This window comes from Astyanax mexicanus, chromosome 14 (genome assembly GCF_023375975.1).
Source record: "Astyanax mexicanus isolate ESR-SI-001 chromosome 14, AstMex3_surface, whole genome shotgun sequence".
In the NCBI taxonomy this organism is placed as follows: Eukaryota; Metazoa; Chordata; class Actinopteri; order Characiformes; family Acestrorhamphidae; genus Astyanax; species Astyanax mexicanus.
The window spans coordinates 47,946,194-47,971,177 of record NC_064421.1 but is presented as its reverse complement, the minus strand read 5'-3'; the positions used below and the strand labels follow the sequence as shown (position 1 = coordinate 47,971,177).

General features: G+C 36.1%; 2 protein-coding genes across 2 annotated transcripts; one reads left to right on the top strand and one right to left on the bottom strand.

Moving 5' to 3' along the window:
• The first annotated feature begins 895 nt into the window (after positions 1 to 895).
• On the top strand, positions 896 to 10,492 carry gcfc2 (GC-rich sequence DNA-binding factor 2). Its single transcript, XM_022672564.2, has 18 exons — positions 896 to 1,264; positions 1,651 to 1,758; positions 1,873 to 2,016; positions 3,111 to 3,353; positions 3,848 to 3,948; positions 4,412 to 4,515; positions 4,672 to 4,855; positions 5,441 to 5,564; positions 6,269 to 6,329; positions 6,410 to 6,495; positions 6,875 to 7,074; positions 7,589 to 7,733; positions 8,572 to 8,693; positions 8,797 to 8,873; positions 9,301 to 9,367; positions 9,785 to 9,931; positions 10,029 to 10,168; positions 10,330 to 10,492. Exons 1-18 carry the CDS (start codon positions 952 to 954, stop codon positions 10,445 to 10,447), a joined length of 2,484 nt encoding a protein of 827 aa, XP_022528285.2. The 5' UTR covers positions 896 to 951; the 3' UTR covers positions 10,448 to 10,492.
• On the bottom strand, positions 10,159 to 23,976 carry LOC103043117 (RAS guanyl-releasing protein 1). Its single transcript, XM_022672565.2, has 16 exons — positions 23,822 to 23,976; positions 21,784 to 21,889; positions 21,491 to 21,553; positions 20,405 to 20,536; positions 19,553 to 19,703; positions 18,577 to 18,750; positions 17,786 to 17,902; positions 17,065 to 17,340; positions 16,361 to 16,441; positions 15,744 to 15,848; positions 14,936 to 15,045; positions 14,044 to 14,188; positions 13,904 to 13,940; positions 13,658 to 13,795; positions 12,741 to 13,051; positions 10,159 to 11,854 (listed from the first exon to the last, which is right to left on the bottom strand). Exons 1-16 carry the CDS (start codon positions 23,892 to 23,894, stop codon positions 11,711 to 11,713), a joined length of 2,163 nt encoding a protein of 720 aa, XP_022528286.2. The 5' UTR covers positions 23,895 to 23,976; the 3' UTR covers positions 10,159 to 11,710.
• Positions 23,977 to 24,984: the final 1,008 nt, after the last annotated feature.

Here is a 24,984-nt window from a genome sequence, read left to right as displayed (position 1 = left end):
CACAGATTTTATATCTTTTAAACGTGCTCTGGCTGTATCTTCAGCATCAGCTTGCCAAACAATCAGCTCATAGTAGCAAAGAGTGGGTTTTACTGTGTAAAACCCATACTTTAGCAGAATAAAAAATTCTGCATATGGTCATGTTTTTTTTTTTTTTTGTATATTTATTTTTTTTTTATTTTGTTTACTGAAAACATTTTTAAGAAAGGGATTCATATAAAATTTAAAAGCTTCAAAATATCTATGGATATATTGGATTTTTTTTATTTTTTTTTTTTATTTTAAATTAGTAAGTGTGTGTAATTATATAAGTATGAATAAATAAATGTTTGGAATGAGAGTATCTTTTTAGCGAATTTCGTTTTCTGTATATAAAAATGTACCTAAAACTATAGCTAATTTAATTTATATTTATAATTAAATAAAGGGTCATCACAAATATGGTGAATAGTTTACTTTTAATGTAAGAACTAACTTACGGGCTCCCTCTAGCGGTGAAGTCATTTTCTGATATAACCGCGGAGATGTGAAGTTAACAATAGGTTCTCCATAAACCTGGCTTTTAGATAAATATATCAGTTTGGACAAATTTTAAAAAGAGTTTGCTATTAGGGGAAATCCTACATTATAAGCTTGGAGTACTGTGCATTATTGTTTGTGTGAGAGGGAATTATATATTTTTAAATATTAATAAATTATAATATCAAAACCAATATTTTTTCTGACCATATAAATAATAATAACGTGCTATATAGTTTAGAATTTCTCGTGTATCTCGAACACGCTTAATAAAATAAACAAACTAATAAACCGGCTCTGACTCTAGTCTGAGATGAAGAGCTTTTATTTTGAAGTGGGACTTTTTCTGTATGTACCGGAAGTGGAGTATTGGTCGCCCCGGCGCGCTGTGTTCAGGTGTGTGTGTGTGTGTGGTAGAGGTGGGTCAGTAAGATGTTTAAGAAAACGAACCGGAGGAATTTCAGAGCGCGGAGAGCGGAGTCCAGCGAGGAGGAGGAGGCGGAGAAAAGCCCCGCCGCCGCCGCGGAGAGAGAAGCGGAGCCCCCGGCCCCGAGCTCCACACTGATTAACGCGCCCCGCAGAGGGATTTCCTGCAGCTCCAAACCGAGCGCGACCCCTCCCCGCACTGCCCGCTCCGAGAGCCCCGACTGCGTGGAGCCTGAGGACCCCCAGCCGCCCGCCGGTAAACCCCAGACCCCCGGACAAACTCCCGGTCAGACCCTCAGCTTCAGCGGGGAGAGAGACGGTGAGACTCCCTCAGTTAGCGGTGCTGCAGGAACTACACAGACCAACGTTGAATCAACGTTGGATTTGGTGTTGATTTAAAAAAGTAAATTAACGTTGAATTAATGTTGTATTTGGTGTTGATTTTGAAAAGTGAGTCAACAATAAATTATAGTTGACTTTGGTGTTGATTTTGAAAAGTATTAACATTGAATATACGTTAAAAAAGTTTCGAAAATTAATCAACGTTGATGTTTAACAACTGTGTGGAAAATTACAGATGTGTCAAGATAGGACTAAAACTGGCTGAATTAATATTACAGAAGATAGTTGAGCCTGTAAGTTCTGTAATGAGCGTCCAGTGTTAGTTAGTTTTGTAAACTCGAGTGTGTGTGTGTGTGTTTACAGGTGCAGATGAATCTGAATTCAAATTGAAAAGGTCCATCAACAAAGATGTGATTTTCCAAGCTCGCAAAAAGGAACAGTCGCCTGTTAAGTTGACCAAAACACAAGCAGGTAGTATAAGTTCACTGTATAATCTGCTGATAATCACAGGATTTTCTGTAGGCAATTATATTTCTTATTTTTATGCACAGTTTAAATCCTCTCTCTGGTTTTGTTGTTTTTTAGGTGTGAAAGATGTGGATGTTAGTGAGCGCTCTGATAGCACAGCGGGGAGTTCTGCGGAGGACATCCCTCCAGACAGCGAGAGCGACAGTGAAGTTCAGTCTACATCTTCCAGAACTTCCAGCTCTTCTTCAAAACCACAGAAAGGTGCTCATTTCAGTCACGTTTCAGGCACTCTAGGTATTATTGAGTGGTTAAAGGACAATTGAGGCATATATTTTCTGAAGTAACTCATATCATGATCATAATGTATCATCAGATATTAAGGAAAAAATGCTGAGTTTAAGCACTGACAGCTCTTGACAGCAGAGCTTCAGCCAGTATTTTCTTATTAGAACTGTGTGGTAAGTCATGGTAATCTGTGTGGGATGTGGCCTTCAAATCCGCCCACCACTATTCCCCCATTGTAGCATTGGAAATAGAGATGCACGATATTGGTAAAATTTGACATTGTAATATATTTATTTATATATTTTATTATTATTTTTTCTGACAATATGTATATTGCGATATTACCATTGAACTTACATTGAAAGTTTAGAAGTTTTTTTTTTTCTCTCTCCTATCCTAAATAGTTGCTGTTTAAGAGATACTATAACATTTGTGAGAGAACACATCTAAAGCTCTATCCGGACAGGATTAGTATCTCAGGGGGTTCTGGGTAATTTTCTCTTTTATGGGGGTTTTTATCCTCTGTGAAAATAATTCCGTGCAGAACGATCATTTACGTGTTTTTCTCAGACGTCCTCTGAGAAAATTACAGGCTGAATTATCTACTGTTTTTCTCTGAACTCCGTGCTCCTCCGCTAATTTTAGTCCCGTCCGGACGCACATCTCTGAGTTTCATCTCCTCGCAGTTTTAATAAAATAGATATTTGTCCTCTGCCGCACACCGTAATTACACTTTGGGCGCGCGTTTCCACAGAGATCCACGTAAAAAAAAAAACACAGCAAGTGGAAATGGAGGAGCTACTGAACACTGTGATGTCATGTGACAGAGAAATCCTAAAACCTAAAAACTCACTGATCCTCCTGTTTTTTCAATTGCAGTCCGGATGCAGGAGTTTTATCACTAAAGAGTAGAAGTGTGAAATATGTTACACAGACCCCCCCCTGAGAAACTAAACACTAAATTCTCTGACTGTGTGAATATGTGAAAGGGTGTCTCTGGATAATTTTCACATTTTAACATTTTGTCAGGGTAATAATAAATGAAGATGCCTTATATTGTTTTGCTGCAGTTAACATCCCTGACTCTAAGAAGATCCGTGCAGTTAAGGAGCAGAGGAGGAGAGCTCGAGCCCAGCAGGACTACATCCCTCTAGATGAGGATCGGGAAAGCACTCCCAATAGATCAATAGACGGAGAGGGGGACCCGAGCGATGAGCATCGAGACAGTGATGATGAGCCAGATGATTATGAACGCAGAATCGAATTTGCACCCAAATCCAAAACCGTCAGGGAGAGAATGGCTGAGAAAATGGGTGAGATATAAATCAGTTTCTGTGATTTTGCTATTTATAGGTTTATGTTTGAGTAAAGTGAACATTGTTTTATTCTATAAACTACAGACAACATTTCTCCCAAATTCCAAATAAAAATATTCTCATTTAGAGCATTTATTTACAGAAAATGAGAAATGACTGAAATAACAAAAAAAAAGATGCAGAACTTTCAGACCTCAAATAATACAAAGAAAACAAGTTCATATTCATAAAGTTTTAAGAGTTCAGAAATAATCAATATTTGGTGGAATAATCCTGATTGTTTTTTAATCAGAGTTTTTATTTCATGCATCTTGGCATCATGTTCTCCTCCACCAGTCTTACACACTGCTTTTGGATAACTTTATGCTGCTTTACTCCTGGTGTAAAAATTCAAGCAGTTCAGTTTGGTTTTATGGCTTGTGATCATCCATCTTCCAATTTACATTTTTTTAGTATTTGTGTTAAAAATGTTTAGTTTTGTTTCTGTATAGGTGGGAGTTCGAGTGAAGAGAGTGAGTCTGATAGCCAGAAGGAGGAAGACCAGCACCTCTGGGAGGAGCAGCAGATAAGAAAAGGAGTCAAAAGACACCAGGTGAATATGTTAATTTTACATACCATATTTTCGTATAAGACGCACTTAGATCACTTAATTTTCCCAAAAATCATCAGAGCTGCTTATAATCCGGTGCTCCTTATGTATGAATTCTATCAGTCAGGTATTAAGGAGCAGTAAAGACACTCCACTGAAGTACAGAGTTATACAGGAGATTCAGTTCAGTTCTCCAGCACTGAGACTGGAGCAGTATTAGCATTAGCCGCTAACCACAGAACTTAGCGCTAGCTCTTTCATTGTTCAGCGGTGAGTATATCAGACTGTAACCTGCACTTTTACAGTGTTAAAACAGCTAAGTAGGGCCAAACCACAAGCTAATATCACCTGGAACAGTTATAGACGTTTATTGATAGTGCGCCTGATCATTTTTAAAGTTTTTACACTACTGATAAATTGTGAATAATTTGAGATTCCTAATTTATACGTTGATTCTGATCTTTAGAAGCAAAGCAGAGCCCGGCCTCTCAGACAGAAGAAAACGGTTAACATCCCTGAGACACTTCCCCCGGTCAGCATCGATATCATCAAAAGGAGAATCACTGGAAAGTAAGTCAGTTAATTCCAGATAATTTAATGTAACATATAAACCTGTGATTGAGTGTTTTATAAGGATTGTAGAGATCTCATCGTTTTTCACGTCTGTAGAATAGATTATCCATAACCCAGACTTTCCTAACATGCCTTTACACTTTTTATTTCCAGGCTGGAGTCTCTGAAGGAGGTTCACAGAGCTCGGGAGGCGGAGCTCCGGAGGATGCAGCTGGACATGGAGAGCGCTAGAAGCTCTCTGGAGAACCTGGAGAACTACCCTGCTGATGAACAGCTCCGATTCTACCGCACCATGAACATCTTCTCACAGAATATGTTGGAGTGCCTTTCTGAAAAGGTCAGGAGAACTGAAGTATTTCTGCTGAATCTGTTCAAGCTGAATTAGCATAGAGGATGTTGTGTGCTGTATTGGTAAAGGATTTGATGTATTTTAATTGGTGTGGGATAAAGAATCTGCTTAATGTCCCTAAATTTATACTTAAGAGCATTAAAAGTATGTTCAATTATGTAAAGAATACTAAAATTATTTTTTTTATTTAATGTGCTTTATGAAATTGTATGATATTTTCTCTGCATTTCCATGAAATTAAGCAAAATAATGCTTTAAATTATACGTTGTGTTGATAGAAAATATATGTTGTGGAATTAAATTATTATATTAAATAAATTATTCTATTACAAATCTGATAAAATTCTTGTATTTTTTATATCTCAGTTAGGGGTGTGCTATATCATATCATATGCAATAATAAAATGTAATTTTAATTTTGTTGCAGTAGAGTATTCTTAATTTTTTTTTAATTCAGTGTTTTATCATATTGCAAAGAGTATCATAATCGTGTAAAAAAAATAAAACATAAAATATTCTGATATTATATTGCTCACAACTAATCTCTAATGTGATTATGCTGTATTTTTTCAGATGGCATTAATAAACTCAGTGGAGCTGGATATGCACAGTCTTTATATTGATCAGGCGGAGTCTCTCTTGTCTCAGAGAAGACAGGAAGTGCAGCAGGAATCCACACGCCTCCAGCAGTTAACCTGTAAGTGATCTGATTTCTTTAAGCTTTGATAAAAACTGTGCTAGGGTCCAATTTCTCTCTAAATTTTAAAGTACTCATAATTGCAAGTTAATATTTAGTTTAGTTGACCATATACAGTGAGGGAAATAATTATTTGAGTATGTTTGCAGACTGACAAAGACATGAACAGTCTATATTTAAAAATTTTAAGATTAATTTTAACAGTAAGAGATAGAATATCAAAAATAAAATACAGAAAATCACATTGCATAGATAATATTACATTATTTGCATTTTACAGAGAGAAATAAGTACCATATTTTTCACAATATAAGACGCACTTAAAGATGAGCAGTGTTAGCATTAGCCGCTAACCACAGTGCTAAGCACTAGCTCTTGTGCTGTTCAGTGGTGAGTATTATCTGTCTGTAGCCTGCTGCTAACCACAGCTAGCAATGCTGGAGCAGCATTAGCATTAGCTGCTAACTGTGCTAAGCGCTAGCTCTTTCACCATTCAGAGGTGAGTATTATTATTAGGCCTGTAGCCTGCTGCCACACAGTGGTGAGACCTGCTGAGAGGAAAACATGGCGACACCTCTGTTCCTTACTAGTTTTTCCTAATAGGATCAAATACGTATTTTCTTTCACTGTATGTTGTCTCAAAAATATGTCTTATGTGATTTCTTCTTATTGAAATTCTTCATTAATAATCTCCTGTCCTCCAGACAGCACTAATGCACAGAGTAATGGGGAGACGCTGGTGAAGACTGACCCACCAAAAGAAAGGTAGATTAGCTTATTTTTTGGGTTAAAAATGAAAAGAACCAGAACGTTGTAGATTAATTTGATTTGTATTTATATTCTAGTGCACACATGGAGGATGATTGTGAGATTTTTCCAGCTGATTTGGAAGCAACAGCAGAGCAGGAGGCTGAGCTGCAGAGCAAAAGAGGTGTGGCTGTTTTAAAAAATATGTTCTTGCTCTGAAAAATACTGTTGGATCACATGTTATATACATTTCTAAACAAACATCATGGCATTATCATACAGTCTGTTTCATTTTACAGTATATTCTTAACACATTTTTCTGTTTTCAGTTTCATTTTTGTAGATATATTATCTTAATTCCTCATTATTGCCCAAATAATGACCCAGTGACCAATTTATTTTTTTTAAATAGAACATGATTTTCATTGGGTTTCCTAATTGTTTACTTGAATATACTGTATGTACTGAGGAAGCATACATACATCCTTAATCTGTGTTTAATATCTGTGTTAAAACTCCATAGACAATATTAATAATATTATATCTTTATTGTATCTCCACAGCTGACATATTGAAGAGATCTCAGGAGATATTTTCTGATGTTCAGGAGGATTTCTGGGATGTGAGGAAAATCTTGTCCAGGTTTAATGAGTGGCGGGTCTCCTTCCCAGAGTCCTACAACAATGCCTACATTGGTCTGTGCCTCCCTAAACTCTTAGCTCCACTAATACGACATCAGCTCATTGGCTGGAACCCACTCAAGGTATGTTCTGTTTTTTGTTTCTACTTCTTTCTTTGTCAGTAGTTATAGTTTTTATATTATTTTTGATGAAATGTGCACCACAAGTTATATACCATCATTTCTGGGCTATAAGCCGCTACTTTTTATTAACATGCTTTGAACACTGCGATTATATATTTTACTTTATATTTTTGTCCTGAGATTCAGTCGCACCCGACCAGATCGGGCTTAAAAATCAGGCTAAAATCGTAAGCACAGTGTCCGCCTGGCTTAACTGTAACAACAGGGCATTAATAAGCAGCAGGTTAGAAATGTAGCTAACTGATGATAATCACAGCAGCCCTGTAACAGATCATGAGCAGACAATGCTCCTTTCTGTCCGAGCTTCTTAAACTGACCGTCCAATTAATGAATCTACTTTTAACTTTTGGTGTTACAACTTTATTCTCTTGATTGTTCCTGCTGTGACGTTATTTGTGTACATAGCATTTTAATTAAAATAAATTACAATAATCTTTTTGTGAATTAAAAATAGGCTGAAGGTGAAGATTTTGAGGCGCTGCCATGGTATTCTGCTGTTGAAAACTTCTGCCATGGGCAGGGTTATGAAGAATCTGAAAATGCTGACAAGAAAACACTTCCTGCTATCATAGAGAAGTCCATCCTGTCCAAAATGCAAGGTTTGTGCTCATTTCCAAGGTTTCGAGTGGCAGGTTCTAGTCTGTTTTTTGTTTATAATGATAATTTATTATGGTCTCATCCAAAAGAATGCTCAGCCTCTTTATTTTTTCCACCAAACGTACTGAAAACGCACAAAACTGCGGGGTTTATACCGAGATTTTAATCGAATCGTGAAGTTTCTGTATCGTTACACCCTTATACTATACTATACTATACTATACTATACTATACAAGAGTTGGCATCTGTCAAAGTGTGTAGTCAGTTAATAAATGCGTGAAAGGGAGCAGAGTTTCATCCAATTACAGTGTTTAAAACATGTTTACCTTCTGGTCTATGTCCATATATAAATCACGCTGGAATGTAAGGCGCATTATGAGACACTAGTAAGTAACAGGGGTGTCGCCATGTTTTCCTTCTTATTCAGCAGGTCTCACCTCTGGGTTAGCAGCAGGCTACACCTCGATAATACTTCTCTCTCAATGGTAAAAGAGCTAGCACTTAGCATATTTAGCGGCTAATGCTAAAACTGCTCCAGCAGTGCTAGCCAGGGTTAGCAGCAGGCTAGAGACCAATAATACTCAGCTCTGAATGGTGAAAGAGGTAGCGCTTAGCGTATTCAGTGGCTAATGCTAAAACTGCTCCAGCAGTGCTAGCTGGGTTTAGCAGCAGGCTACAGGCTCCTAATTCATAATTAAACCACCATACCTGTAATCAGATGCCTCTACACACATAGTCCCAGTTGTTTCTTAACTTTTTTAGCAATATTAAGATTTTTGCCCTGTTTGGATCATATTTGCTGTTATCTGTCTAAAGTTTCGCTCATTTTTTCCCTAAAGGTTTTGTGGAGCTGGTCTGGGATCCTTTGTCTCTGCAGGAATCTCAGTGTCTGGCGTCGCTTTGCAGGAGAATACAGGAGGATTACTCTGTGTTTGATGGGGAACAAAGCAAACCTGTGAAGGTATTGTTCTGCAGTTCTGTCGGCTGGTGTTAACCGGCTCTGAGAGAAAGTCTGATTAAGCTGTTTATATAATTAAATAAAATGTTTTATGTGATTTCTTTAGGCCTTTATGGAAGCTGTTATCCAGAAACTGAAAGGTGCAGTGGATAACGATGTCTTCATCCCATTATATCCAAAAAGGTAAGCATGGTGTATTATTTCAGGAATGTTCACAGAATCAGGATTACACTTTTCAGATATGATGATAAATACAGCTCTGGACAAAAATAAGAGATCACTTAAAATGATTAAAAACCTCTGGAATATAATCAAGAGGAAGATGGATGATCACAAACCATCAAACCACCAAACTGAACTGCTTATATTAATTTCTGCACCAGGAATAAAGCAGCATAAAGTTATCCAAAAGCAGTGTGTAAGACTGGTGGAGGAGGAGAACATGATGCCAAGATGCATGAAAAAAAAACTGTGATTAAAAACAACCAGGGTTATTCCACCAAATATTGATTTCTGAACTCTTAAAACTTTATGAATATGAAGTACTTTTCTTTGCATTATTTGAGGTCTGAAAATGTTTTACAATGAATATTCTGTTTGCATATTTCAGCTTTTTGGATGATAAGACTTCCCCACAGTTCCAGTTTCAAAACCGGCAGTTTTGGTGTGCTGTTAAGGTACAGTGTCTTATTTCTTTTATGTCTATATGTAATATTTGATAAGTAAAATAAAGTTAATATGATTTAAGATGCATTAACTTATTTATTTAAGGACAGGCTTTTCATTTTGAGCTTCTTTATAATTGAGACTGTTTAGTGTTTCTTTATTTATTCATTATGATTCCTACATGCAATTCAGTGTGTTGTTTAATAAAATGAAACTTACATATATTTTATTTGCTCTCAAAAGGTACAAAATTGAAAAAAAGAAATGATAAATGGAAAACGTTAAGTTTTGATTTCCAATACAATACATTATTTTCAACCAAAGATTTTTATTGAGGTCTTAGAAAGCTTTAAATTTGACTTTTTAAATGGTGCAGGAACCCTGTATTTGTACATTTTTTTACCTTTATTAAATATTCTTATTTTCAGCTACTTGGAAACATGGCCTTATGGGATGGTTTGGTTGCAGAAAGTGTTCTTAAGGAGCTGATGCTGGATAAACTTGTTAATCGTTACTTGATGATGACCCTCCTCAACGAGTCCAGCCCAAAACATGTGATCCAGAAATGCAAGAAGGTACTGATGTTATGTGTAGCATCATTTAGCTAAATCAGTGTTTTTTATTAAGATTATAATCTGTAAAGTATATTAATATATTTTTCTTCTCCAATAGATCACCAGTTGTTTTCCAAACTCATGGTTTGTGGATCTGAGCTCCGGATCATCTATACCTCAACTTCAGAACTTCAGCAAACACCTGGTTCAGACGACACATTTAATATGTAGAGATAACAAGGACACAGTCAGCTGCAGGTAATTTATTATAGGTCTGTTCTCCGGCTTGGGATGGGTTACAAAAAAGGCTTTTAAAAAGCACCTTAATGAAGGGCTAGATTAGATTAAAAAATAAATAAATAAATAAATAAATTTTGACTAGTTTAAACCTTTAACTAAGGTGTGGTTTCATATTGCAGGACGGTTCTCTCTGATGTGATGAACATTCTTGAGACCATCAGGGCATCTGAGAATATGAAGACTATTGCACGAACCTACAACTGTCAGGATTTACTGGAATCACTTCATAAGTCATAGTTTTATAATGCTGTAATAAATATATTTTTGTAACTTTGAAAGAAATTATTCATTTCATCTTTTTTCATCTATTTTATCATTTAATTCAATCCTAAATCTCCCTGTATAACCTAATAATACTACAGCCTTGTCTTCCCTTGAACAAGAAACACATTGATATTCAGCTATCTAGTAGTTCACAAAGCTAAATAACAGCATTTACTACTCTATACAGACCTGTTTAAACAAAATCCACTGCCTGCTCCTGAAGGGACACTTTTCTTAAGATGTTAATGTTAATGTTTGCTAATTTCCTTTTTTTTTTTTTTATCTTAATCGGCTTATTGTGCTTATTGACGAATGTTAAACCACAGGAAATTCAGTAAATATGGTTTAAGCTGCAGCACTAAATTTATTATTGAAACATTAATCAGACTATTAGTTTTTTTTCTCACATCTTTACATTAGTTTAATATATATATAGACAATCAACAAAATCAGACAAATTACACCACAATAAGTGCATCTTTCAGCCTAGCACATAATGTAAATGTCTCAGGATGCAGGATAACACCTTTAAGTGTTAACACAGCAACGATTGTGCTCTCTCAGGGCTCCCGCAGCTGATGGCAAGCGGCATGACCGGGATTCAAACCAGCAATCTCCCAATTAACTTTGAGGTTGTTTTTAAACTAAAACAAATTAGACATTAGAGATTTCTAACGCTACGTCTAGAAAATCTCCTTGTTTCTACTCTGTCACATTTTATCTGCTCCATTCACCATATAGTGGCACTCTATAGTTCTGTGATCAAGACAAACTGTGCAGCAACAGATGAGCTTCTCAGGATCTGTGTCCAAAACATAGGGAATGTTGTGCACTCAGGCAATTAAAGCTTTGTATTATAGCCTTCTGTTTTATTGGGTGAAAATACACAGTTAGTAACACAGCTAAATAAAAGGCTTTATCTTGCATTTCAGACAGTCCCGGGTCCTGGAGGCTCATTGCTCTGCACATTTTAGTGTTAGTTCTGCTTTTAATACAAATGATCCTGATCCATGCAGCTAATTAATAAACTGTTATCAAGTTAAAGTTGGTGTTTTAAAGCAGCAAAAAAACTTTACCTGTAGTTTTTAACTAAAACGTGACTTCGTTGGTAGTCGGCGCAGCATTATGCTCATTGCTATCTTACACCCCACCAACAGTCTTTCTTCATGCCTTGCGTCTCTTAAGTGTCTGTTTCGGTATTTTGAAGGGACAGCAGTTATAAAAAAAAAGATGAGGTTAAGATGAGGAAGAGGCTGAGTCTTCCTCTACAGGCCGAAGAGTGTGTCGCTTCAGGAGGGTCTTCAGGATTTCTATCTCGCGCTGAGCTTCTTTCAGCTTCCTCCGGAGGCTCTCGTTGGTCTTTATAAGAGACTGATTCTCCTGATTAAAAACACAGAACATATATGTGAGTGAATGTAATAATTAACTATTATATAAACGGCTCAACAGCTCAATACTGGAGGGTTTATACCCCTTTATCTCACACTTATAGCACACTTAGTATTATAAGACTCAATATGCGACATTAGTAAGGAAAAGGGGTGTCACCATGTTTTTCTTCAAATTCAGAAGGTCTCGCCGCTGGGTGAGGGGGGGTAAGTAAATTAAGTAAAGCTAAGTTGAGTGAACAAAACTGTTGTTCTTAAAAAAATATTTCCAGTTAAATACAGCTATCAGCTAGCAGTTCCAGCTAGCTATCCCACGTACCTCATTTTAACACGCAAACTGATATACTCGCCTCTGAGCGGCAAAAGAGCAGCACTTAGCAAGGTTAGCAGCTAATGCTAATGCTGCTCCAGCAGTGCTATAGCTAGGGTTAGCAGCATGCTACAGGCTGATAATACCTTTGCGAAAAGCGAAAGTGCTAGAGCTTAGCATGGTTAGCGACTAATGCTCCAGCAGTGCTAGGCGGGGTTAGCAGCAGGCTACAAGTCGACAATACTTACCTTTAAAAGGTGAAAGAGCTATTGCTAATGCTAATGCAGCTCCAGTCTCTGTGCTGGAGAACTAAACTGAATCTCCTGTATAACTCTGTACTTCAGTGGAGTGACTTTACTGCTCCTTAATACCTGACTGATAGAATTCATACATAAGGAGCACCGGATTATAAGGAGCTCTGGGGGATACAGGAACTAGGTAAGCTGTGTTTGTGTGTATTTGCACATCTGTGTCAGCAATGGTTACAACTTAATGTAGCTAAATTATTTTATTATAAGGAATCTACAAATATTTTGACATATCTGTTCAAAAAGGAAACTCCACTGACCTTCTCCAGAGCTTCATGGGTGGATTTGTTCTCGTCTCCAGGGTTGAGGGTGATGGAGAGCTTGTTGGCTGCAGCTCGTTTGCGCTGGGGTACAGGGCTGGGGCAGGGGCTGAGTGATGGGCTGGGGGTCAGCAGGGTGGGCTGCAGCAGGCTGGGGGTTAGAGCCGCCTCTGTCTGGGTGCTCCTGTTCACCAGGGAGGTCCCTGATGCTACAGTTAATTGGTTGGAATAGGATGCAGGATTTGGCCGTAACTGATTGGTGCAGTCTGGAGGAGGATCGCCCGTGTAGATGAACTGAGCTTCATCCGGACCTGCAGGAGACAAAGACAAAGCCAGAGTCCCTTAAAAAAATGCTGTATTTTATTTATTACCTTAATATTGCTCATTGTGTTTACTTGATTTAAAAAGAGCCAACTAATGTGAATTTCATTTTTTTTATTCTAATGTTTGAAGATTTTTTAATTTTTAAGATTAAAAGTTTATTGCTTTTTAAAAGTAATGTATAACTTTCACACTCTTACGTCTCCCTCTCGGCTTTGATGACTCCAGTCACTACAATTCCCACAATCCCTGTCTCTCCTGAAACCATAACCCATCCAATCAAGAACAGTTCTCTCGCTCATTATCACCGGAGTACTGATTACTCACACCTGTCTGTTTTTTAGCTCTGTTTGTTTAAAGTGGTCAGTATACACTTGTGTTTTGCGAAGTATTGCCAACTTTTCTGTGACATATGGAATGGTTTCTCAGATTGTATTTTTCATTCCATTTTTTTTACTTTTTGGTTTGTTTGGTTTACTGGTTTACGACTTTCATTCAGCACTTGGGATTTTTCTTATACATAAGTCAGATTTTAACTGGATAAACTGGTAACTGTACCTTATGTATTTCTACAATTTTCATCTTAACAGCCTTACCATCATGGCCTCCTGGTGCTGCACTGTCTGCAGTATTAGAAGACGGACTCCAGTCTGGATTACCGCTTGTTTTGGCATTTTTATTACACTCAAATGCCACTTGATCTTTGCAGGATTTATGGCAGTTCATTCCACAATCTGCAAAATCACAATCACAAGAGCAACAGATTAGAGAGACCTGATATAATTTAAACCTGTATTTATTTATTTATGATTTATTCAGTATTAAAAGGAATGAACTTCCACCTCTGCATCTGTAGCCTTGTTTAATAACACCCCATAACTATAAAAAGAAGATAAATACATTTACTTTCTACAAACTCAACAGGGTCATAAAAAGTAGGGGCTAAAGCTAAATAATAATAATAATAATAATAATAACTCACAAATCCTGAGCAGTTATCACAGAAGGTTGGCCTCATGTACGTCATCTCCTGGAAGTTGTGAGAGAAGCCCAGACCAAGTTTGGAACAGATAACACTCGCCCTCATGAAATAGGCAGTGATCTCCTCTCGGCTGATGAGTCCATCTCTGTGATGGAGAATAAAGCAGATTTCTAAGGAATATTCCATGAATCAGTGCCATTTCTGTCCCCAGGAAATTGCATGTAAAAATGTGCACATAAAATAACTTTAAAATACATTTTATTATTAAGCCTAATTGCAAAAGTAAAATACGTAATTAAAAACATTAATAAAAACTACTTATAACACTGAAAAAATTGCATTTGTTACCTTCCCCCCGACTGTATTAAATGTATAAATGTATTAAAATCCATCAGAGATGTAATTTTTTTTGCATTGTTGTGTTTCTCCACACATCCACAATAAATCCATAATATTTAAGTTAAACTACACATTTTATTTGTATCCCTGGGTTTCACTCAGTCCTGTTACCGTAACACATTACCCCATTTGAAATATCTGGAACATTCTACGACAGGAAGTCACATCTACAACAGGAAGTGACATCAGCTGTTTTTTCTGAAGATCATGGGAAGACCAAAATTTCCTCAAAGTTCCCTCATTAGTTTTTTTTTCTGTATATTTGATCTTATTGTAACGATGACTGAGGAGCTCAATCTCAACACTCAGTCCTGTTACCTAAATTCATTCTTACATCTTATTGGTTCATTTTTTAATATTTTTGGGAAAATTTGGCAATTCTACCCCTAAAACTCAATTCTGTTATTTTCAGTCGTTGTCATTTTCATAACATAAAGAGTAACTGGAGTGAGTTCCAGCACTACAACAAACTATAATCAAATCTGATACTCACTTGTCCTTGTCCATCACACAAAAAGAAAAAGGAAAGCTTGCAGCGATTTTCTCAAAGTCTTCCTGAGAAATGAAGCCTCTTCCATCATGATCATAGTTTGTGAATACAGACTGCCAAAAAAATAAAAAATAAAACACATTTGTGAGTGATCTGTACTTATGAAGATTATTGAGATAATTGAAAAATTATACATTAAAAATATAAGCAACCTCATTACTAGTCATGAGTAAAATCTAGACTGAGAAATGAACTTTCCTCAAATCCAGAGAATTGAATGCAAGTTCTTATGAATGATAAATTAAAGTTTTATACAGCACTGTGGAGGAATTTTGTTCCACTCATATTTTTTGGCAGAATTTTTGTAATTCTGCCATATTGGAGGTGGATTTCTGGTGTGTTTTGGGTCACTGTCCTGCTGCAGAACCCAAGTACATTTCAGCTTGAGGTCACGAACTGATGGCTTGACATTTTCCTTCAGGATTTGTTTTTTTTGTATATTCTTTTCCTGAGTAATAGATCTCTTTTTTCCTGATTTTTTTATATTGGTATGATGTGTGGGTTTTGAGTATCTTTAGGTCTACTTCTCTTTATCAGGCAGGTTCTATTTAAGTGATTTCTTGATTGAGAACAGGTATATCTGTAATCAGGTCTGGGTGTGGTTAGAAAAACTGAACTTAGGTGTGATTAAACTAGTTAAAAAGTTAAGTTATGTTTTTTTAACTTTTAACATTTAATAGTGACAAACATGCAAAAAAAACACTGTATCTTATATATAAAGACATTTCTGTCTGATTAATGAAGCACATACATCCACCATTCTCTGAACATGCTTGCTGATGGTCTTGGGGTCGGGTTTGGGAGCCACACCTGAAGCCCAGTCCACCACCACTGGGGGTCTGTGGGGAGTTGCAGGCTGGTGGAGAGAAGAATGAGATAAGTGATATGGCTCTAAAATAATATCACAATATAGAGTTTGTATAAAATAACATGTAACATAACAAATAAATCTATTGCAGTATTAGTGCAGATAGAATATGTAATGCTAATGCATGCATATAAGCATAAACAATTAAAGATTAAAGATTCACATTAAATATAGCAAAACAAATACGAAATAAACACTTTTAAGACAGAATACTGCATTTATCACAATATATTTGACAATTTTTAATCATCTTATACTATTGCACAATTATTAACACAACAATAGTGATGTAGTAGTTTTTTTTTAGCTTGGTCTGAGCAATATGACCTCATATAATATCAATATCAATATAAGTTAGTTAAACATTTAGCCCTGATAACAATGAAATAATATAACAATTATCTTAAAGATTGATGGAGTTCTCCTTAATGCTGAAGACTGCAATGTACCTATACTATACTATACTACACTATACTGTACATGCACACAGCGTTACTCACCGGGGCTCTGTGGTTCCGAGGCTCTCTTGCATAAGACAGCTCATAGATTTCATCCTCAGTGTAATACAGGTCCAGAGACAGCTGATAGAAAAAGTATTTTTAAAAGCAATTACACAACTACAAGTTGTGTTCAAAATATTAATTCAATATAATCCAAATATTGCCAAACTATATTTATATTTTGTGTATTTATCTTATGTTATTATTATTAATACTCTATTGTATTTGTCTTTATGTCTATCTATTTTAAAATAGATTAAAAATTGGATTTAAAATCCGCTTACACCACTGAACACCTAAGTAAATGCTAGGTTTAAAATGTTTAGACACTAAGGGCCCTATTGTAGAGATCTATAGTGCACTAATTATTTTAAATCCTGTTCATGCAGCTTGCCATCAGCTGCCGAAACCCTGAGAGAGCACAATAGGCCTTGCTCTCTCTGGATGGGTACAGTAGATGGTGCTCTTTCACCTTATCACTCCTAGGGTGATGTGGATCAGCACAAGGCTGCATCTGTGAGCTGATGTATCAGAACCGAGTTGCTGCGCTTTCCTCCGAGCGTTAGCACTGTGATGCTACTCAGCAACGCTGCATCAGCAGCAGTTCAAAAAGAGGTGGAGTCTGACTTTACATGTGCTGAAGAAGGCGTGTGCTAGTCTAGTGGCTTGAGTAATTGGACTCATAAAGAAAAGATAGGACTGACCGTCAGTAAGTGAACCAGGTCTTTGTTGGCATCCAGGAGAGGAGGGTTCTGCTGCTGCTGGACCAGCTCATTAATGTGATTATAGAGTGCCTGAAGCTTCTGCACATTAATCTTATCATTCTCCACGTAGTCAGTCATGGCCTCGTTCACAGCGATCAGGTCTTTGAGATGAACCCCCAGGATGGGGATCTTAAAGCCTGAGCACTTGCTGTACATCTGTCTGTAGTTCTCATAGTTTCTACATGATGAAAGAAGATCCGTCATTTCATTCAGAACCTGTGGAGAGAAACGCCATCAACAATGTTTGGTTTCACCTGTGTGTGTTTATTCGACCGGTGCTGGTGCATGATAATGATGAGTTAGTGTCCGAATTCACTCCTGTTTTATCACTAGTTAGTGAACTACATAGTGTCTCCCTACATAGCGCAGGGAGTTTTATCACTTGCTGGATAAATTGTAGGATACGTGTATCCAGCAAGAGTTCACTAGTGCCTCTAGTGGTGTGGCAGTATGGGAAAAATGCATACCGGTTCTAAATTGCCCTCCGGTATACCGTATGAATCGCTACATCGCCCAGCACTAATCCTGATCTAAATGTTTTATTTCATAAAACAAATTTAAATATTAGTCGAAGTCAACAAAAGTAAACATAACATTCAATTTCCAAATGAATGTTTTTAATATTAGGGTGAAAAAATTGTAGACTGAATGTATACTGTACCTTGGTGGTCTCGTTTGGCACATATGTGCAGGTGTCTTTCAGTCTGGAGATGGAGCTGTGACAGAGACCTCCCACCACAGCCATTAGTGTGTTAAAGTTCTGCATCTGCTGGAGGTTCTGCAACAAAAACACACAAAAACAAGAGTAGCTGGTGAATAGAATCAATTACTGAATCAATTACTGAATGTATAGCTTAGGTGGTTGCTCGGGTGTGATACCAAGTAGTTGCTGTGTGGTCGCTAGGGTGGAAACTATGCTACTTCAAGTGGTTGCTATAGAGGTTGATCTGGTATTTTAGATAGTTGTTAATATGTTGCTAAGTAGGTGCTGTGGGGTTAAACATGTGTTTCTTGTGGTTGTTCTGGTATATTTAGGTTTTGTTTTTTTAGTGTTTAAGGTATTTACGTTGATTTGTCATTTGCCATGATATTTCAAGTGGTGTCTCAAGGGTTTGCTAAACGATGAAGTGAAGTGGTTGCTGTGGTACCCCCTTGTGATTGACTGAGTGTTAAGAAGGAACTCTAATCTGCCTTTAAAAAAAAATTAAAAAATAATAATCGAGTTCAAACAGTGTTGAATAAGTCCTGCAGAAAAATTATAAAGGCATAAAAATAGGAAAGATATAAATTATAGCACAATGTATTTATATATAACTTTAGCTTTGCAATGTGTAACCATAATCAATATAACATATTCACTAAAGGTCATTCCATCACACACTCTACTGGACTAAATTTAGTAAGAGGTTGCAGAATATTCTGATAATGGTTCTGATCGATTAAACATCTTACCTGGGCAACATAAATGAACTTGGTGAAGACTTCAGCTCGGAGCTGAGCAGTGGGTCGACTCAGAACCATGAGCTGGACCCACTGGGAGATACCGTTACACAGTGCGATGGAGCGCTCCATTGCAGGGATCTCTGTTAAACACTCATTCCGGATGTACTTCTGATAATCTGAAAACTAGAACAAAATATCCTTAAATTGACTAAATATTAACGATAAAGCTAGGTTTTATTCTCAAAAAACACTTGTACTCAATCTGTGTGTGACTGCTTGGATGTGATTCAATTAGTTAAGTAAAACATTATTCACATTTTGTCATCCACAGAGGTGTGAAATAGTGATTTCATGATTTTTTGCATTTGTTGAATGTTGTTGTCACTCTTAAATGTCTCAGATCATCAAATAAAGGTTTTTATCATGAAGAGAGAACAAAAAATCCCAAATCTACATGACCCTGTGTGAAAAAGCGTTTGCAATTCTAGGTAAATCATAACTTAATAATCATAACTTCTCCCATAATAATAAAAACCTTCATTTAGAAACTGCATTTGTGTTTACTTGTGTTGTCTTTGACTAATATATATTATATATATATATATATATAACATGCAGAAATTAAGAAATTATTAAAGGACAAACTTTAAAATCAGAATCACTAAACAGGTTTTTTATTACATTTTAACATATATTTAATTTCTTTTAAGCATATCAAGATATGAGTTTTTAGTAATTTTGCACAGCCCTTGGTAGAATCAGAGCCCAAAAGCATTTTTGTACATCGCTCTGGATTAATGTCATAAATGTGAATCTAAATTTAATGATAAGGGCTTTTTTGCCCAGAAGTGGCAAAACCCACAACCCTGTGATCAATACCCAGCACTCTGACCACTGTATATAATATAACTATAATAATAAGTACTTCATAATTACTGCAGTCATTAAGAAAAACAGCAGGAATTATGGTCTTTCTTTCACTCACAGATATTCTGCAGAAGGATTTAAACTCCAAGTAAGTGAGATGTTCTGCTAACTCCACCGGTTCCAGATGATCAAAAAGCAGAGATACTTTCCTCTTCTTACTGCTGGCCTTGATTTTCTGACTGGCTTTGCGAGACCACTCTCTGTCACCCCTAAATTATATCAGATAATACATTAGAAATACATTTAAAGCTGTGATAAACTATACATTAAATTAACATGTCTGTATAAATAAACATTTGCTCTCTTAAACCCTTGCAGACCTGATTTACGTTTCAGTGATGAAAAAATATGAGAATGCTGTTTTCTGTCTGTACTGCACACGAAATAATAGGAATATTTATATTTTATAAGTACAGTAAATCACAAAGAATTAGCAAAAATGAGCTTGTGTTATTTTGTTATTTTAGATCAGAGGAAAGGTGCATCAGGTTTAAACACTGTATGTATATATCTGATAAAATGGTCAACTATTCATTTAAATAAAATATATTTGCTGTCTAAATAAAACATTGACTTTACAGGGAAAAAGAAAATAAAAAAATAGTAACATAAAGATTAACATAAAAAGGGATACTTCATATATACTTCAACATATTCACCACCTTCAAAAGGATAAAAATAAAAATAAAAATAAAAGTTCCTAAATCAGTGACAATTCTATTAAGCTAATAATATAAATATCAACAATTTTATATGGTTGACCTAAAAGCTTAGCTGAATTTGACAATAAAATACCAAATTACATTCAGAAATATAAAGAGAAGCCCAGAAAAATGTTCAGGTTAGTTATGAAAGTCAATAAAGTTAAACTGAATTTTACAGAAACAGGTGATTTTAGTAAATCACTCACATCCACTTAGTTTGCAGTAAAGGGCAGAGCTGCTCCTGCCCGTGTTCTCTCATCAGATCCTTAAACTGCTCCACTGACTCTGATAAACAACTGTGCAACCTGAACATCGACCAGAACTCACTGATCCAGTACCTGTAAAACACACACACACACATTCAGAGACATGATATACAGACATACAGACAGTGCTAATAAACTCCTTCAGTGATCTATATTTTTAAACAGGACTAATATCAGATACAAAGGTACATTTTTACATTTTATAATTTTCCCTGATTTTTTTTTACATAGTGATAGGGTTGGGCAGTATGGCAAAAATACCGTATACTACAGTAGTATAATAATTGTGTGTGTGTGTGTGTGTGTGTGTGTGTGTGTGTTTGTGTAGGGCTTCTATACTCTTTATAGCTAATACAGGCCTAAGAAGACCACAGGATGAGAGGGTTAGCCTATTAGCAGTTAGCCTGTAAGTGGTTAGTTTGTTAGTGGTTAGCCCATTAGCGGCTAGCTTTTAAGTGGTTCATTTGTTATGGGTTAGCACATTAGTGGCTAGCTTTTTAGCAGTTAGCCTGTTAGTGGTTAGCTTATTAGTGGTTAGTTTGTTAGCAGTTAGCTTTTTAGCCCATTAGCAGGTTAGCAGTTAGACTGTTAATGAATAGCTTGTTAGCAGTTAGTCTGTCTGAGCTTAGCCCTTTAGCGGTTAGTCTGTGAGAAGTTAGCCTGTTAGCGGTTAGCTTGTTAGTGGTTAGCCCATTAGTGATAAGCTTGTTAGCAGTTAGCCCAATAATGACTAGCATGTTAGCGGTTAGTCTGTCAGCTCAACCTGGCTTTTCCACTTTGTTACACTCAAACATACATCTAAAACATATATCTTTAAAAGAATGTAGGTTGTTTTGAGATTTTTTGGTGTATTTTGGTGTCTTTTAAGTGTAGCTAGTTAGGCAGGAATGGTTTTCTTTTTCATATTTCTGTAAACTAGGTGTTTCTACACAGTAGAAATGTGCACCCAAGACTGTGTTAAGTTCTGAAGTGCATGGCTTCTGTTTTTATCTTGTAAAGGCATGAGACGAGAAGAAGCAGATTTACCTAATAAAATAGCACATTTTCAGACACTCTTCTGATTTATTCTCCTCCAGTGTGCTTCTGAAGGTAAGGAGAAGCATTTAAGAAAACCAACATATCAATTACATGAGTTAAATCTTTAAGCAGTTTCATTGCAGTCCTTTTGTTTTCCTCTGATGCTGTGCTAGACAGATTTATTGTTAAATCCAGTTATTTTAGGGTGACTAACAAGTCCCAGGTGATTAAAAACAACAACAATATGCAAGAGAGATTTTCTTTTCTCAGGTCAAATGTAAAATATGCTGGATAAAGGATATAGGATGAGCAGCTTGTCCAGCAGCTGATTGGAGGTCAGCAGTAATCTGTGCATGGTGAGCGTGATGTTCAGTAGATGGCTGTTGTGACAAACATTACCGTCAGCATCTGTAGAAAAAGGCAAAGAAAGTACAAATGTGGAATAAAGCAAGTCTCATTTTCAAGCAGCTGATAGCAAGCCGCATGACCAGGATTCGAACCAGCGATCTCTTGATCATAAATTCACACTACCAGGCAGAAGTGACTCAAGTCTGATTTTGAGTAGCTTTCATATGTGCTCATAAATTGGACACGTATCTAATCCACTGACATGCGACATGAATGTGAACGGTCAAATCTGAAATCATGCGTCTTTTTTTGCTTTTACACATTAGCATTAGCATTAGCACTACATGCTTCTCTATCGTACCCACACTGCATCTCTTGGTGCAGCTGTGCACCTATTGCTGTAAAAAAAGCAAAAGCAAACCACCTGTCCTTTTTTCACCTCCTGGACCTGAGCATGAACTTCAGAGCAGCTGTTTACTGTTTCTCCACTCCAGCAAAAGATGCTCCACATATGAGCTGCTAACTCATCCATTTCCCTTTATAAAGCTACGAGTCTCTCCTCTCTCTAATATGAGGGTTTTTATTGTTGGTGAAGAAGGAGACGTTTATACAGGTATCAATGTGCAGCATGTGAGACGATTCAGGAACAGATTCGTTCCCCTTACACACAGATACAGATCACTTACATTTACACTGAATGTGAACCGACAAGATACACAAATCAGATCTGAGTAAAAATTCGGATTTGAGCAGAGTGGATTGTGTAATGTGAACGTAGCCTTAGTGGCAGCGCCTGACCACTTGATGCCCATATATTATAGATTTCTGTTTTTGTTTAATTCATTCTCCTCTGCAGGACGGGGAGGGGGGGGGGGGAATATCGTCACTGGGCATTGATCCGGCCCCCTGACCGCCTCAAAGACTGACCATCATCTGAGGGACCCCATTCGGGGACGTGACCTTTCTGAATGGAGTGGCGTCCAGGTAATCCTTCATACGGCCCTGATGTATTCTTCACATTTCAAAAGAGAGCCTGAACCACAGGTCCCTGTCGTAACTCTCTGATGTGAGAAAGAAGCAGCTAGACTCATCATGATGTATTCTAAATCCCACCTCAATATTATCCACAATTAATATTTTATGCTTTATATTATACTGTAGACTATAGACCCAGGGAAGCCACATTTTATCATTTAATCATCTTAAATTAAAACAAAAATTAAAACAACAGTAAATAAAAACTTAAGGTTTTATTGATAAGTAATTAAGATAAAAAGAAGTGATTAATAAAATAAAAAAAATGTTAAAATGAAGCTAAAACAAACTTACATAGTAAAATAGTACAAAAAGTAATAGAAATAATTAAAAAGTAATGAAATAAACGAAGTACCATAAGTTTAAAAGTAAAACTACTAAAATAACGAAAGAAATAAAAAAGAATTAAAAAACGAAAATAATTTTCAATATAGCCGAGCATTTACAAAAACAGGAACTGACACGACAAAGAAAATAATAACTGCATTAATCATTTTAAATTTAAATTTAAGAGAATAAAAGATGAAAATAGATAAAACATTTTTTTAGGTGTAATTGATTTCCAAAATAGCAGCTTTACTGGAGAAGAAAACCTTTTTATAAATATTAAATAAAAATATTTCCATAGCATTTCTGTTTGTTCACAGAAGAAGAACAAAAAGCTTTTAAGTCAGTGAGGAAAAAAATATAATAATTATGTTTTTTGGTAAATTTATCGTAAACACGTAATTCAATATCAAAATGTCAGCAAAGCTGACTAACAGCTACAATATATTTAACCTTGAAATGCCAGCTGGAAAAGTTTTGCTGAGCTCTAGCTGTGTTTAATGAATTACAGAAACAGATTATTTGGTTGGATATTTTTTCCATTAATGAAAATTAAGCTGAAAAACTCCACAATCACTCTTAATATAATAACTGCATCAACAGCAATAAAAACAGGATAACTTCACTCACCAAAAGACTGAACACAGGTATAAATGAGTTCCTCCCAGGAAGCTCCTTTACTGAACTGCCCCAGACCCGTCATGATCCGACCCTCCGAGTCCCGACCCGGACTGAGCTGATCTGGATCCAGCAGATGGTTCTGAACAGTCTCCAGCAGAGAGACATCTAAAGAGCTTTCCAGTAGAGCAAAACTGAGAATGGGAGAACGACGTCACACTGTGTGTGTGTTTGATAAATGTTCACACACTTTAAAATACATTTTATTATTAAGCATAGTGTCATGTACATTGACCTAATTGCAAAAGTAAGATATGCTATTAAAAACATTAATAAAAACTACTTAAAACATAGCATTTGTTACCTGCCCCCACTCTCTAACTATACACTTTACTGTGAAATATAATTATTAAAATCCTCCAGAGATGCAATCACTAGAAAATCACTTGAATGTGCTCAGTGTCCTCATGCTATTAGCATAGCCATCATATAGCTATTTTTCATGTTTGTGCTAATTTTAAGCTAAAAATCAGTCCTGTTACTCAAAAAAAGTTACAGGAGTGAGTATTGTCCCCTGCTTTATTGATTTATTAATGTGAATATAAGTTAGTGTAAACCATTCATTGCTCTACAATTAACTTGTATACAATCGTTTTTTTGGTAAATAGAATTTACAGTACTATGAAAATGTTTCCCCTTGCAGATTTTTTTTATCAAATAAATACAAAACAAATAATTATCAGACAAAGATGATCAGTAAATACAAAAAAATGCAAAGTGCAGTTATTAAATAATGATTTTCATTAATTTATTAAGGGAAAAAGCCATTAAAAAAGGTAATGATTGCTCTCAGTGAATTAACTGTGATTAACCACATTTTTGGGGAAGCTGAGTTTAATTTCACTAAATCAACCCAGGCCTGATTATTATATTGCCAGATCCATAGAAACAATAAATGAATCAAATTAAATGACAAATGTCAAATAAATAAATTGCTTTAAGGTTTTGTGTAGTAGGAGTGTTTAAAAAATGATATTTACTAGTTAAAAAACTGCTATCTACTGATATAGACAGTAGGAGGAGCCCCTGAATGCTTCATGATTTCTTTTTATTGATGAAATGCTAGTATTAATGAATTAACTATCAATTATCACACGTTTTACCAAACCACTACT

Coding starts and splice junctions, on each gene's coding strand:
- gcfc2 (XM_022672564.2), top strand. CDS start 952: ATGTTTAAGAAAACGAACCGGAGGAATTTCAGAGCGCGGAGAGCGGAG. Junction 1,759..1,872: donor GTTGACCAAAACACAAGCAG/GTAGTATAAGTT, acceptor GTTGTTTTTTAG/GTGTGAAAGATGTGGATGTT. Junction 9,932..10,028: donor TGATCCAGAAATGCAAGAAG/GTACTGATGTTA, acceptor CTTCTCCAATAG/ATCACCAGTTGTTTTCCAAA.
- LOC103043117 (XM_022672565.2), bottom strand. CDS start 23,894: ATGACGGGTCTGGGGCAGTTCAGTAAAGGAGCTTCCTGGGAGGAACTC. Junction 16,442..17,064: donor ACCTGGTTCACTTACTGACG/GTCAGTCCTATC, acceptor TTTTTCTATCAG/CTGTCTCTGGACCTGTATTA. Junction 11,855..12,740: donor CCCATGAAGCTCTGGAGAAG/GTCAGTGGAGTT, acceptor GTTTTTAATCAG/GAGAATCAGTCTCTTATAAA.